The sequence below is a fragment of the Pan paniscus genome, chromosome 11, assembly GCF_029289425.2.
Source record: "Pan paniscus chromosome 11, NHGRI_mPanPan1-v2.0_pri, whole genome shotgun sequence".
In the NCBI taxonomy this organism is placed as follows: domain Eukaryota; kingdom Metazoa; phylum Chordata; class Mammalia; order Primates; family Hominidae; genus Pan; species Pan paniscus.
The window spans coordinates 41,972,625-41,988,751 of NC_073260.2; the positions used below are offsets into that span (position 1 = coordinate 41,972,625).

The 16,127-nt window shown below is 36.4% G+C and overlaps 1 protein-coding gene across 3 annotated transcripts in view; it reads right to left on the reverse strand.

Annotated features, from left to right (window-relative positions):
• The window catches only part of TDRD7 (tudor domain containing 7), an 83,823-nt gene that overhangs the window by 10,961 nt on the left and 56,735 nt on the right, over positions 1–16,127 (reverse strand). For all 3 annotated transcript variants that reach the window (XM_034967843.3, XM_034967844.3, XM_034967845.3), the window contains 7 exons: positions 14,486–14,597; positions 12,658–12,860; positions 11,531–11,665; positions 9,695–9,781; positions 6,591–6,725; positions 4,234–4,344; positions 1,818–2,320 (listed from right to left, as the gene is read on the reverse strand). In XM_034967843.3, the coding sequence (XP_034823734.1) occupies positions 1,818–2,320; positions 4,234–4,344; positions 6,591–6,725; positions 9,695–9,781; positions 11,531–11,665; positions 12,658–12,860; positions 14,486–14,597 (1,286 nt within the window). The remainder of the gene's footprint in view (positions 1–1,817; positions 2,321–4,233; positions 4,345–6,590; positions 6,726–9,694; positions 9,782–11,530; positions 11,666–12,657; positions 12,861–14,485; positions 14,598–16,127) is intronic.

Here is a 16,127-nt window from a genome sequence, read left to right on the forward strand (position 1 = left end):
TTCTAAGTCTTAACTTACCATAGTTGGGAACAAAGTTTAGTAAATAGTCCTGAGTCTTAAGAAAGACAGAAGTTCTAAACATTTTATACTGATTCAGTTCATGAAGTTTTAAAAAAATCAGATTATCTGTTTTTATATACAAAACATCCCTTGATTATCTGGGGCAAATTAACTAAAGTCCAAGAGTCCTGGGGCAGAATGGTTCAAAGCCATGGAGGGCAGAGTGGGGAGTGCAAGGGCTCATATTGGAGCTCTCCAGTTGATGTGTTCTCCTTCCTACCCAACCCCTTTCCTCCAAGGAGGATCTCCTCACCTTTAATCATCAATCTGCCCCCCAGAACATTAGTTTGGTTTTTAACTGTGATTGAATTATCTTACAAAGAGCTCTGATTGAAGCAAACCTACACAAACTGAATTAAACCTATTTATGCTTGTGGTTATAAATAACACGACAGTAGAAATGGTTTTTTAGAGAAGAAAAGCTTATGACATACAAATTGTATGTTTTTCAAAATGAGAGCTTTTATACGCTTCACTGAGAGTTAAAAATTAGTTTTTTTCTCCCATGAAAATGACAAAACTTTATACATGCCTATGTTTGCTATCTTAAAGAATTAAAACATTTCATATAAAAAATAAGCAGTTTGACCTTTTAAACTGAGTTTTGGGGTGTGTGTGTGTGTGTGTGTGTGTGTGTGTGTTGGGGAGGGGTGACTGTTCTTTGTGTTCAGCATCGATAAATAAGCTTGTTCATTTCTCCTAAGCAAGCTGGCAAAGGAACAGGATGGGCATTGTGCCATTTCCCAGGGCTTCATGGCCTGAGTGGAGAGTGGACAGTGGGGTGTCTGGGCTTCACTTGGATGAAACCAGCACATCCTGCAGGGCTTTGGGGAGGAGGGTGTGGACCCAAATGTGAAAATATTAGAAAAAACACTGAAGCGCTAAAGAAATGTAAGAGAAAGTATGTTCTCACAGCCCCAAGGCCAAAGAGTAGTGAAATAAGCATTGTTGCTCCTTATGAAAGATGGCACAGATGCCAGGATGCAGCTGACAACATAAAGCAAGAGTCTTGCCATCTTCCAACAAATGACTTTTCTTCTAGGAATCTATCCCGTAAATAAATAATCAGAAATGCAAAGATTTACATTCACTATTATTTATAATAGTGAAAAATACAAGAGAGAAAACCTTACATAACAAAATAGAATGGTAAGTAAATTATGATTTCATTGGGAAAAAGGAATTCTGTATATCATGATTAAAATAGCCATTATAAAGGTTCCTGAAGAAATTTTATCACATGGAAAAATGTTCATGACATAATGTTAGGTGAAAAAAGCAGGTACAAAATTATACATACTAATAATATACCAACTATATAAATATGCACATATAAAATTAGAGGAAATACATAAGTAGTTTAACAAGTGTTATGTGTGGGTGGTTGATTTTAATTTCTTATGCTTTTTTTATATTTTAAAATTTTTCCATAATATTTTTATTTTTAAAATAAAAAGTCATTAAATGAAAAAATCTGGTTATTTTCTGAATAAAAATATTCTTCTAATAGAAAAATAGAAAAAATATTTAAACATTCATTTTAGTTATATAATTGAGTTTTAACAGGAATATGGCCAATAGATTTTTTGATAAGTGACATCATTTTAAATACTAGAAAATCGGAAAAATTACTGTTTGTTTCACATTCAAAATTCCCATTAGTACAGTTCGAAGTCCCCCTGCCAAGATTAAGACTCTGGCATCATTTTACACATTTTTCTTAGGAGTAGAATAAAATGCTTTGTCCAAGGACCTACTTATTTTCCACTTTTGCAGCATACACTTGGTCTTTCTCCACTGCTATGTGGCGCTCTTCAGACACGCTGTAATATAGAATCATCTCTTCCATCAGAACTTCCAACTTATGTATCTCCTGCCAAGGCTGAATGACGAAGTAGCCTGGGTGACAGGCCACAGGCACATACACATCCATGTGTTCCCCTGGCTTTGATAAGTGGACAGGAGGTGGCAGTTCCTCTGTGGAGAAAGCGCTCGTATGGTCCACCATGGACTTTTTGATGACATCTGTGAGGTTCTTTCTGAAATTCTCTTCAGTGTTGCCCGACATGGGCATGTTGCCATTTTTGCTGTTGGGAGAGCCAGCTCCACTGGATATGGCACTCAAAAACACATCCTTCTGATGCTTCCACAAGTCTGCATTTGTAATCTGGCGATTAATACTGCGATGAGGATCAGGGAAGTTCTTAGGGGTAAATAAATAAACATGTGCGATCCCTCTGGTTTCATCCACTTTTGTAACCTTTGGAAAACACAAAAAACGATATAAGAAATACAAGTTCACATTAAATTTTGAGAGGCAGTTATAGTAACCTTAATCATTAAAACACAGTATTTTGCCAAAACCCTTGCTAAAATCCATTTTATTTAAGGAAAAATAAATTATCACAGCTTGGCAATGAATGGGCTCTGAAGTCAAAATAGTCTAGGAAACAGTGCAGCCTTATGGAAATAAAAAATTTACTAATCTTTAAAAAGTCTGAGAAAACTTTGTAACTTGCTATAGGTCATTATCATTGACAGAAAGGATTCTATATATCATGATTAAAATAGTTTAAATTAATGACATTTCGAAACACTTAAAGTAGAAATGATAAGTATGATGAACCCTGATATACTCATCACCCAGCATCAATAATAAAAAACAATCACAATGATGGCAAAATGATTTATGAGCATTCTGCTTAAGGCTGGTGTGTCCTCAAGACTGGGAAGGGAAGGAAAAAGCTCTGACAATCACCATATCTGTAAGCACCCCTCTTTCAAATTCCTTGTCTGGTCCTAGTATATGTCCTCACCCCTTTCCCCATCTCCAATTACATGGGAGGAGAGGGACCTGGGGAGAAAAAGAGGAAGCAAGCTCCACAGAACGGATCAAAATTAGTTTTACGCTTTTTGTCCAGGAGACCTTCTGACTACCTAACCATCTTTGCTCTTTCGGCCAGAGGGGTGTTTGTATGGAAATATCATACATTAATAATTGGGACTGTACTGCTGTGTGTCCCAAGGAGCTAGGTGACTGTTGGCTATTCTCATCAGCAACTCTGGTTTATCTTAGGAATGATAAAAATAAGATACTTCCAGCCACATTTATCTTTTACCAAATAGGGCTAGAAATGAAAGGCAGGAACACAGGTCTGCGGAGAGGGAGATAACAGCAAGGCAACCCATCTACAGTGATTTACTTAAAATTTCTTTTTTTTCCCAACAAGATGCCTCTATTACATTCATCCTCTGAAGTACTAATTAAATACTGACTGCGAATTCATTTTGAAATTTATAATACAGAAGTACAGTTTTAAAAATTAACAAAAAGTACTTTTACTGAGTAACCATCCAATATTCTGGCTTTAGGAGCTTAAAGAGTAGCTGAGAAAACAGTATTATCATGTGACAACTGAAGAATATGGAATAGTATATAATTAAGCATGTAATTGTACACTATAAACCCCAGAGGAATACAAAGACAGAAAAATCACTGCTAGCTAGAATAATTTAGAGGTCTTCATGAAGATATTTTTCAAGGACATTTCATTTTAAATGTTTATATAAAACAGTCATACAATTTCCATCAGTTAACAGAGAAAAACTATCTTCTTAAATTTGTATTCTTGGATATATGAGCAATGTTTTTGATTTAAAGATGCAAAAGTACAGAAAAACAAGCAAGAGCTAGTGAAATAAGTACAGCAGATTAAATAAACTTTAGGAAAAAGAGGCTAAGAACCACAATTATAAACAAATGATTTGTTTATAATCTATTCTACTTTGTGAATAAAAAAGAAATAAGAGGACTTATTTAAATGATCTTTAGAAACATTTATCAAGAGATCTGTGGTCCCTCTGTTGGGGACTTAATCCCTTATCATGAAGCAAAACAGAAGTGGAGAACCATCTCTTCTACATTAATAATGGGAAAAATTATAAGAAGGATTTAAAAATAATACTGGAGAGACAGGATAACTTCTTAAATAAGAATTAAACCATAAAATATCTTACAGCTACACATGTAGCCAATTTCCTGAATATAAAAAATGTGTTGGATGTGGAAGCATCCATTTTACAGTGAGATAAAATTCCTTCACAAAAACTAAATGAGCCCTGACAGCTGCCAGCTCCCTTTCTAAATGTATCAGGCCCAACAAGATAACTAACCTTAATGCTACAGTCCGAGCAATTCAAAACAGAATCTCTTAACCACAGCACTGCATCTGGTGTCCACATGCCAATAGATTGTGGAAGATCTGCTAAACAGCACTTGATGGCCTGAAAAGAAAATATGATGGAAAAGTGAACACACCATGTTAAAATACCTAGTTATGAGTAATGTTAATATTATTTTCCTACAAATCAAATGGTACCAAGATAGACAGCAAGCAACAACAGCTAATAACGACAATCACAGTTCCTGGTTTGAGCATCTGCTATGTTCCTAACTCTATTTATATAACTACTATTGTCTTTACTCCTTTATGAGCCAGGGCTTACCCCCAGCACTCCATATACTTCCCACCGTACAATACTTCTGCATGACAGGTGTTGCAGCCCCATTTCACAGATGGGGAAACGGACTCAGAAAGACTGTATAAGGTACCAAAGTTGCAAAGACAGGGTTGGGACTTTTATCAAGGTCTACCCTCTAGCTCAACTTAAAAAAAAAAATCAATTGTCATTTGGAGGAAATCTGACTCCTGTTGCTTCATTCAGCATTTCCTGAGTACCTCGTGGGTACCAGGCACATTTGTTTGCTTTTTGAACAAGGCTGTAATGAGAACTAAGGAGGGTGAGAAAAACTGAAATCCACAGGTCCCTAAAAGCTTCATTTTCCCCAGTGCTTTTTAGCTCCTACCACCACTATACAAGCATCTGTAGAATGGCTACAACAGAGGCTAAAAAGTGAACTCAGGGATTTCCTTCAGCTTCAAGCAAACCCTCGAATCAATGGAAACAATTTTGTGAAGGGGATGAAACCCAGTTCCAGGATTCCTTTTCCTCTCTGAGCCCTTCCTGTCTTCCTGCCTTCCTCCCTCAGGAGCTTTAAGCCTTTCCTCGCTCTGCTGGCTGGATGTGGTACCTTTCTTGTTGGAGAGGAGGTCACTTAGAGCAGACAGCACACTTGAATATCTGCAGGGGCTGGGCAGGCAACGAGGGAGTGGGGCAGACCCGATGGGCCAGCAGAGGAGAAGGCCCCAAACTCCTAAGGAGCACTTCCCCACAAGAAGAGTGCTCAGCAGTCAGATTTTCCAATTTGTCAAGAGAGAAGCTAGAAGTAGGAATTTTTGTGTGAAATTTCCTAATTTTAAAATCCTGGCAACCAATTCACATTTTTAAAATACTGTAAGAGCCAAGAGCCAAAACTCAGTATTTAAGGGTTGGCTTTGGCTTACAGTCCATCAGTTTGGTACTCTGATTTAGACTCTTGGAGAGATGTTGTGAGCCAGAGGCTTGGGCTAGCTGGCTTTTAAAGTACTCCCAACCAACAGTCTTCCCATTTGTCAAATAATAAACCTACACAAGATTATGAAAAAAAAAAGTTTAGTGATTGTTAATGCCGTAGCATACAGGTGGTACTGTTGTGGACTTTCAGACAATCACAGCGGTGGGACAGATTCCCAACTGCCCTCCAGCCCAGGGGATCTTTTCTAGGTAAGCCTGGCCCTGCATGGCTGTTCCAACAAGAGGTATTATTAAGTCAGAGTAGCACTTAAAGGCCCATCAATTTCCAGAATTATGGCTGAACAATGGACAGTAAAAATGATTTTGAAAAAAGCTTCTCTGTAATAGTCACGGCTAGAAAAAGCAATGGTGATGGGAGGGAGAGACATGTCAAAAGCCATGCTAATTACGGACAATGTTTTATTTACTGAGTTTGATGGCAGAAGATGTCTTCTTGAAAATATTAGTAAATGGGCATCTTGAAGTTGTAGAATACCGCATTGTTTTATTTTTTAAAAGATATTAATTTCTGCACAAAATCCTCTATTTCTCCTAAAGGTAGTGAGTAGTTCTAAACAATTCAAAATATTCAAAATCCTTATCATCTGAACATTCATGAATAAAGAAAGGATCAGCTGAAGTTCATCTTTTAATTAAAATGTATGGTGGGGAAGTCACCGAGAAATGATTATGTCTAAACAGATTTCCAAAGAAAATGGTTACCTAAATAAACTAAAAACTCTAAAAATAAACATTTATACACAATATTCTGGAACTGTACATAAGTCAGTACTGGCATCTAATTATCAAAATGGAACCTGTAACTGGACAACACAGCTTAATGACTGGATGCTCTTGAAAACAAACATTTCTCAAACAACAGTATGTAAATATGACTGGTCTTCTTGTCTAAGTCAGCAATGTTTTACTTCTGAAAACCAGCAGACAACCACATTTGGACAATTTCCAATTTTCTTAAAAATTAATGAGATCAAAACTGAGAAGGCATCTTACAATAAGATTATGAACACATCCAAATCTGTTCCAGCAAATCTCCCAGGCTGGTAACATAGTACCTGAGGTGGTATTGCAATCATTTCTTGTAGAAACCGAGGTGGAATTTCCCTGAGCTCTGACACTTTTACAGATGTCACAGTGCCAGAGTCCAGGAACTGAACATCAAGAGCCCGGCTGCTGTGAACATTTGTGATCTGAAATGAGATAAGTGTTGGCTCATTTATTAGCATATTCAAAAGACCAAAATGCTTCTGTGCAATTACATTTTGTACAATCCTGAATGCATATTAAAAGGAACAGACTATCAGTGTTAAAATTTTCCCTTAATTTAAAATGTATTTATTTACTAAATATTATTATTATTATTATTTTGAGACAGAGTCTTGATCTGTCACCCAGGCTGGAGTGCAGTGGTGCAATCTCAGCTCGCTGCAACCTCCGCCTCCCAGGTTCAAGTGATTCTCCTGCCTCAGCCTCCCAAATAGCTGGGATTACAGGTGCCCACCACCACAACCAGCTAATTTTTTTGTATTTTTTAGTAGAGATGGGGTTTCACCATGTTGGCCAGGCTGGTCTCAAACTCCTGACCTCAAAAGATCCACCCACCTTGGCCTCCCAAGTGCTGCGATTACAGGTGTGAGCCACCGCGCCCAGCCTACTAAACATTGTTTTAGAGTAGAATTGCTTTCAACATCTAGTTAATCAGTAATAATCAGCAAACTGACAATAAACAGTAAAATAAGTATAGTAATATTTATTATTTCTCCAATTCTAGGACGTGATTTATTATAAAATGATTTGATACATTATTATATATTGCTGATTATAAGATACAGTCTGTTCTCCAAAATATTAAAATATAAGGGAAAAACTATTGTTTTGGGGTCAAAACAATAATTACCTTTGCAATTATTTGTATAACTATCAAGAATAAATACATGATTAAACATAGGATCTGCTTTTCACTAATTATTTTTCCTTCTCTGACTTTCCATACATCACTAAGAGAATGAGTACTCAAACCTTTTGTCTACCTTGAAGGTAGACAATATACAATTTGATAATAACAAAAATAATACTAGATATTTATCTAAAATATTTGGACATACACTAAGAAGGCTTCTTTTTGCCAAAAATACATAACCTAAATTTAAACATGAAGATACTCAAATTGTGAGATACTTTACAACATAATGCTATTCTTCAAAAAGTCAGGAATAGCAAAGAAAGGCTGAGTAACTGCCAGGCTGGAGTATACTAAGAAGACATGACAACTAAAGACAATGTGGGATCCAGATTGTATGCTGGAGCAGAAAAAGTACTTTGTGGGACAATTTGGGAAATGTATGTTCTGTGGATTAACTAATGGTTTTGTATTAATGTCAATTTCCTGGCTTTGATAATTATGCAATGGTTATATAGATGTTAACATTTGCGAAGGTAAAAGGCCAATGAGACCTCTTTGTGCTATTTTTGCAACTTGTAAAAAAGGAAAATTATTTCAAAATAAAAAGTTGAAAAAGTTAGTATGCATACACTTATATATTTTAAATTAAATCACACAGAACTTTAAGATCTGAAGAATGCCATGATCTTTTCAACGAGTCATGTTTTTGAAGTTTATACCTAGGCACATACCCCTTGGTCATATGACCCGAGATTTCAGCCTTCTGACATACATTCACATTAATAGCAATAATTACTTCAAAACTGCTACTCTCATTAAAGTAGACATGACCAAGTTTTATTTAAATAATGAAAAAAATCAATTCAATTAAGTTATCAAAATGTTGCTGTGCAGCATTTAAAAAATTCAATAAAGCAACGATTCTTACCTTTTGGGGGTTGCTTTGAGAATCTTACAAAATTATGCATACTTTTCCCCCAAAATATATAATACAAGCACACACACAATTTGCATACAATTCCAGGAGGGTTGAGGGACCCCCCTGAAAGTTGAGGTCCTTGCATCTAGGTTAAGAACCTCTGTATCAAAGAAAAAAAAGAAAAAAAAAATCAAGCCAATGTTTTTTTCTTAATTTTTTTTTTTTTAGTTTTTTTTTTTTTTTCTTTTTGGTTTTGTAGAGATGGTATGTCACTATTGTGACCAGGCTGGTCTCAAACTCCTGACATCAAGTGATCCTCCCGCCTTGGCCTCCCAAAGTGCTGGGATTATAGGTGTGTGCCACCTCAAACTAGATGAAGAGAGGGAGGGAAAGCAACCACAAAAATCCAAAACCTGCCTTTTTAAAAACATATAGAAACGCAAGATAAACCACAACAAAACTCCTTTCAAGTTCGTAACTGAGCTTGCAAGAAAATAAGACAATTGTTAGTGACTAGAAATAGAAGAGTATGTGAACTTTAAAGCCAAAATTGTCTTGGGCAGGAGACATGGCCTTAGATCCAGGCAGGAGGCAGGGAGGATCTGACACTGCCTCATGAAGCCACAGTTCTTAAAGGAATATACTCTCAATGGAAGGCAACTTTGGAGTGCAATTAAGCAAGATCTAGTAAAATTGAAGATATGCATTCCCAATACCTAGAAACTCCATTCCTATGTATGTACCCTGGAAGACACAGACAGGAAGGTTCAAAAAATTAGGAACAATCTAAATATCCATCATCAGGAAGATGGAGTGATAACGTTGGCATATTAATAGTGTTGAATCATACAGCAGTAAAAATAGATGAACTACAGCTGCACACATCAACATGAATGAATCTCACAAACATAATGAATGAAAAAGCATGACCAATACCTCTTACAACTTATATAAAGTTTGAAAATATTTATTCATTTAGTTACACTTATTCATTTGCCTTTATATTATATACACATATTCATTAATATATTTCCACTATTTAAATATAAAAAATATATAGTAAAAGTGTGTATCTACAAGTACAAATACAGTAAGAATATAAACAAGTAAGAATGAGAAAAACACAAATGAAACTGGGGTGGAGGCAGAAGAAAGGAGATGTAAACTTTCTTCGACCATAACTTCAACCAGGAAATTTCAACCATACTGGTCATGTTTTATTTCATAAACTGACGATGAGTCTGTGAGTATTTATTCAATTTTTTAAAAAACCTATGTGTATATTTGAAATATTTCACAATAAGTTAAGATTAAAAAGCCAAGTGACTGATTTTTACCTCTACTCGTAACCATTTTCCTTTGCAATGGAAGAGGCAGATTTTCCCACAGAAGGGTAATGAAACAAAGCACTCAGAGGTCATGTGCTGCAAAACAGAAATGCATGATACTCTTATTACTCTTAGCAAAGAGCATATTGCTACACCATTAGAAAAACAGATCGCTGTGGCACTGGCAGACTTAACCGACGTGTAGTCAGACTTCCAGCAATGGATGCAGCAAACACACAGGGTTATAAAACTTTTGTCTTGTTACTCATACATTTGTTGACATCAGTAGTTTACTCTCCCTACATGCACATGGCCCATAAATCAGCATTGTTAACATGTCTAAAAACATTAGCATAAGATCATTATGATTCACTTAGGCACTGGCTCCATCAGTTACACATGAAGAGAGGTGTTGAATCTGACAAAAAGGAGAACAGTGAGGAGGTTGCGAGAGCTGTCTGTGGGCCTATTCTTTTCATCTCTTCACATTTAGATGCAAAGATAACATTTTAATTCCAAAACAAAGAAATGTTATCACCACAAATATGTATGTCAGTGCCAGTTAAATACCAACAAATCACAGCTATAAAGATGAAGTCTCCTCATCTTCCTCTTCTGCTGTAGTTTGAAGTTGGGGGTACCTGTCCATGGTCTCTTTCTGTTCAGGGTGTGTGTTTCTACTCTCCCCAAAGGCAATGTCTCACTTAGGTTACGAGTGCAGTAGGAAATATCGAGTCCTTTTCACCACCAAAGGTTATAAGGACAACATCCATACAAATGAGTCACTAGAGTCAGCCAGGCTGGGGGTTTCAGATTTTTCAAAGATAGACTTAAAATTAAACCTCTGTAACACAGAACAAGATAAAGCTATAGGAATGTCTCAATTCCAGACTGTACTTTGAATGCGGGTTTAAGCTGATTCGGCACATATTTTGGCATACCTATTCTACATAAGACACTAGATTAGATACTGTAAGGGATGCAGAAAATTGGTAAGGCACAGTCTATGCCCTCAAGAAGCATACGGTCTAGAAAGGCAAATAAGTACCCAAATAGCTAAAATATAAACCTGAATATGAATGCCCTGAGGTGCCTGATGTGCTTTGTGGGTTAGAAGGAAGAGTTCACTTCCAGGGACGAGGGGGTAAGGGCAGAAGTGGCAGTAGGGTTTAGTGATTTGGAAACCACAGCATATTGTGAAATATGACCATAATGTCCTAATGGAGGTAAGGAAACCATTTTAGAAACTTAAAGCACAATAAAACCTCTACAGAGCTCGATTCAGAAAAAAATAGTAGAATTAAAGGATAAGGAGCTTATTAATACAATTTGAACTGCAGAACCAAATCATCAGGTGGCAGGTTCTCAGGGTCCATAAAGAGCTCAAGGAGTGATGGCTAAGGAGGAAGATGAAGGCAGAACTAAGGAGGAAAGTTTTATTATCCTCCTAAATTCCAAGGTTTCTCCTTGCCTAAGGCAGAAGAGTCAGCTGGCTCTAGCAGACAGTCACAGGCAGCTGCACTGTGGCATCATCAACTGCATGTTATAAATAACACATCTACCGATTGCTGTGCACTGACTACATGCCAGGCACAGTGTCCTCAGGACAATCCTATAGGGTACACACTATTGCTATCTTCGTTTTACATTGCAGAAACTAGTGTTGTGTTTTTCTTTTAAAGCTCTGAAGTCTGGAGCTCTTTACCTACTATTCTAGAGATTCCATTTCAGACTACTAAAAAATCGTTCATACAAAAAAAATTGTTCATACTTATGCAATTTAGTAAATTACTCTTGCTTGTAATTTTAGGGCTAATTTTAGAGGCAGAAGAGGTTCTGCTATACCTTGCAATGGAAGTAGTCCTCTATCTTACGTAGAAGGTCACTGAGCTTGTTCAGACCCTTACAAGGCACCTGGCAGTAGAGTGTCCCATCAGAGCAAATATTAGTTACTTTGACATTTGTGTACATGGCATCAACCTATAACAGACAAAGGATACCTCGTGAATGCTTGAGAGCAGAATGCAGCTCTTACCTACCTAAAGGGTATCTACCTAAACATCCCATAACAAGTCTTTGCATTTTAAAATCTTTAAGTTAGAGTATATGTAAGATGAAATGCAATTTATAGCTTAAATGTACAAAACTAATTTGGATTCTTTTCTTTTTAAAAGAAATGTCCAATATCATTTATGCCAAGCACAAAATAGACATTGTGCATACATTCCCATACTCCATTGTCTGAAAGGCCAAGACTATCTTTAATGTTGGTTTATTTTCTCCCCATTTATTTAGAAAAAGAATTACATAAACCATGTTTTGTAACATTAACAGAAGTGAAAATAAACTCTCACAAAATCAAATCCATCATCAGTCTACTTTCTAACCTGTGTCCAGAGGTCATATGAATTTGAGTAATTTTAAAAAACCATAATCAAAGTAAATATTCAATTTTACCCATTTTTAGTCAAACCATAATAAAGACATTCACAGTGGTTCTACTTATTAAAACAGAAGTTTTCTCATTGTTTCTATGAAATCTTTAAAATGACCATTTTTAACATCTCATCCTATCTTGGGTAGATATTCTATAATTTATTTAAAGGCTTCCTTCTTTTGGGGCATTTATGTTCTTCACATTAAAAAAAGTTAAAGCTAATAATCAACATCTTCGTGGACCCAATTTTCCCTTCTTTTGTGTTATTTTTCCTTATTATCTTTACAAAATAATCTCATATAAAATCAATAGATGCTCATTGCAGGAAATGGAAAATAAAAAATCCAGTTCCTAAGAAACAATTACTCTGAACATTTTGGTACTTTTTTCCCTTCTAGCCCCACTCCCTCCTTTTTTCCCCTCAATGTAAACGTAATCTGTCTCTATCAATTGTTAGCCTAAAATGTATAATATTCTGGTGATTTTTCTCTCATACAAAATGTGTAACAAGCAACAACAGTGATCACAGTGGTACCTGCAGGTGAACCTCTAGTGACTTGTCACATATAGCCTTCAAGCAGGTGGCATTGATATTGATATCATCTTCTCCTGAGGTATCGTACAGAACAACAAGTGGAATGTCAGCTTTGTCAAGTATTTCCACTGCAAAGATCTTTCCACAAGTTAAAGATTCAACCACCTTCACTAGATCAGGGTCATCGCTTAGGACTTCCAAGCCTGAAAAATATTGAACTTTTAATTTCTACTTAATTAGAAAAATCATTTCAAGATGAATAGATGGATTGTGTCTGTTTTGACCATTATTAAAATTATAAGCCTACTGCAAAATTATTAAATTTTATATGAAAGCTTTGTTTTACAATCTTTATCTTACCTCTTAGGTTTTAAAAAAATATAATGTAAACGCCCTTTTGAATGATACACTAAGGCAGGCAATCTTAAAACAAGCAGAGAAACGGATAATCAATCAGAATTTCTACCTTGGGAGAAACAGTCTTCACTTTATACATGAACACATATTTAAAACCAAAAAACTAACACATATGAGAAGCCATCAATTATGTCTTCCAGTCATATGTTTGTAATGCACTTCCTACATATATACAATTATTTTTCTTATAAAATGAACACACATTTATTGGAAATTGAGACAACCACTATTGTTTCTTTTTTATTGACCCTTAGGATACCAAAGAACCTTCTGATTTATCAAAGACAGATTAAGTAGTGTTTAACACAGGTATTAGATGAATTTTGTTGTAGTCCAACTACTCTTTAAATTCTCAGAAAATTATCGTTCCACATAACATATATGACAATTCTAAGTTAATGTATTAAATGAATTAAAACTAGCTCATATTCCCCCAATGGTACTATAATGCCTATTTCCATATTTTTCTACTTTAAATCCACAAGCTAAAATTCAGACTCCTCCGAGTTTTTTTCTTCTTCTTGTTCTGTTCTCCAGACATATAACTTTGAACTTTTCTCAAACATTTAATTTCAACACCCTAAATCCTGTCCTATGCCCTTGATACATTCTTTCCAACACCAACTTCTAAAAGTTGTTAACAAGTTTTTAAAATTTCTTCAGGTTAATCTCACAGATAAGAGTCAAACCCAGCTCCTGTGACATAAGAATTCATCCCACCGGGAAGGAGGCATTTCTTCAGAGTACTAATTTTCATGAAATAATTATGATCATTTTCTGCATCTGGCTCAAGTCCCCCCCCCGGCATGGTGCATATTTCAATGCCTTTCCTTATCACGAACATGACCAATGTGTCATCTGTCCTTTAAGTTTATCCCTACATGGCACTCTCATACAGGTGGATTCCTCTGTTTCCTTTAGGAGGAAGGAAAAGAACAATGATACATCTACTATGCCAAAAACTGCATGTGACCTGTGATCAAACCCATGCTTGGGCACATGAGGATGTGTCAGTCACACCCTCACAGCATCACCACAGTCCATCTCAGTGGGAAAGGGGCTGCGAGTCACCTCACAACATGCTGAACAACATATTGAAACTGATCAAATGTCATGAAACAGGGCCTCTATCAATTGTTACTAGGGCAGTTAGAACAAGAAAAATCCCTTTAAGATGGTTGACACTTTTATAAGAAATTATAATACGTTTTTATATATAACACAAAATATAAAAACATAACATTTTTATAATGGTATCTTATAAAGAATACATTCGACATGAATTTAAACCTTTCAAGAAGTAACACATTATAACATGAGATACTTAGTCCATTTTAGGATTCAACTATCCAAATGTACAGTGGTAACAACCTATTGAAATGGAGAGAGTTTTTAAAAAAGTTCCTCTTACCTGCAAGCTTACATTTTGTAGCTTGAAATGAGAGTGAACAAAACTTCGGGTTTAATTTGTATGCTTTGCTTTTTTCAACATTTTCACTAAAACCATAGTCAACATAGCATACCTAATGATTAAAAAAACAGAATGTTTAGTTCTTTATCCTCTCTTTAAAAAATTCATTTGATACACTTAATTGGCTCAATCTTATTCCATGATCAGCAAGCTGAGTGGCAGAGTGGCACCTGGAAAAAGCTGAGGAGGTGCCCCTGACTTACCACAGAAGAGAAAGGCTGGAGCTGAGACCAAGGAAACCAGGGGTCCTGGTTCCAGGTCCCAGTCTTCTACCTCACCCTACCCCTTCAATGGGAAGAACAAGACTGCTCAGCCCTGCCACCTTGCTGTCGCCAGTCTTTCAGCAGCCTATCTACCTGGTTCTGCCAACTCTGCTCCCCTCCCCTTTGGTGCTTTCATTAATATCATAATGCCTATATCAGCTTATTCTTTTTTGAGTTACACATTTCCACCCGTTCCCTGGACAGCAGTATTTGTTTCTATGGCAGGCATCATCCTTGTGGTATTTATCAGATTCTAAATCCCCAAAGCAGCATTTGTGATGGCTATTCTCAGCTACTGTGCTTCCAGGGACCGAGATGCTTCATCAATGACAACAATGGTATCACTGCTGAACAACATGGAATTCTAAACTAAAAAACAGGTGTACCTATTTTTTTTAAGGGTGTGAAGCTGGGTTAGGTCTTCTTTCAGCTCAGCAAAAGGCCCTAAGTCTGCTGAACAGAGGTCTGTGTTTGCAGAAACCTGCACAACTTTTCCTCACCATTAGCACAGACTGTTAAGAGCCTGGATATTATTTTTAAGAATATTGATAGAATCTTCAGTTTAAAAGGATTATATAAACACAAAGCCTTTTTTTGAGAAAAATAAAAATCTAGAAACATTAAGCTATGGTTTAGAATAACTAAGAATCTAAGGGAAATGTTGAAAACCTAATATGCATCTCTAATTAAAGGAGATGATGGTTATTGAAAGAAACAAAGCAAACAAAACAACAAACACCAGGGCAAAGTCTTGGCCTTAATACCAAGTAACATGAGGTAGGTTCCTTTCACTGCCTCCCTGAAAATAAAGTCCACAGGCCAGCTTCTTAGTACCTAGATTATGGTACTAAACACACGAAACAAAAACCCTCCCCAGCAGAGAATCTAAGGGAAAAAAGCAGAAGACACCACTAACTCCTTTCCTTGGCCATGTGATAAGCGGGCCTGTGGGGCCTGTCTACCTTGTATCAGAAAGACCATCTCTTAGAATCCACATCTGACTCAACACTGACTTAGGCCTAGATCGCTGGTAGGGCTGCATGTCAGGCAGCTGGCCATTTAAGTGCACAAGTCTATTTCTCCAATCCTAAATTAGCACCTGCTTTTGCTTCTCATAGGCCTCAGGAGTCAGGCAGCTCTCATTTCCTTTAATAGCTATCACCACCTACAACTTAGATTCTGTTCTTCCCAGGCCCAAAATGGAGGTAACGTGGTCTGACAATAGGACATAGCATGTGAAATCATGACTCCTGGGAAATTCAGAATGTATTCTTAGCACAAGAACAGATTAAAGAATAACTGCTCCAAAGCCTCAAAAG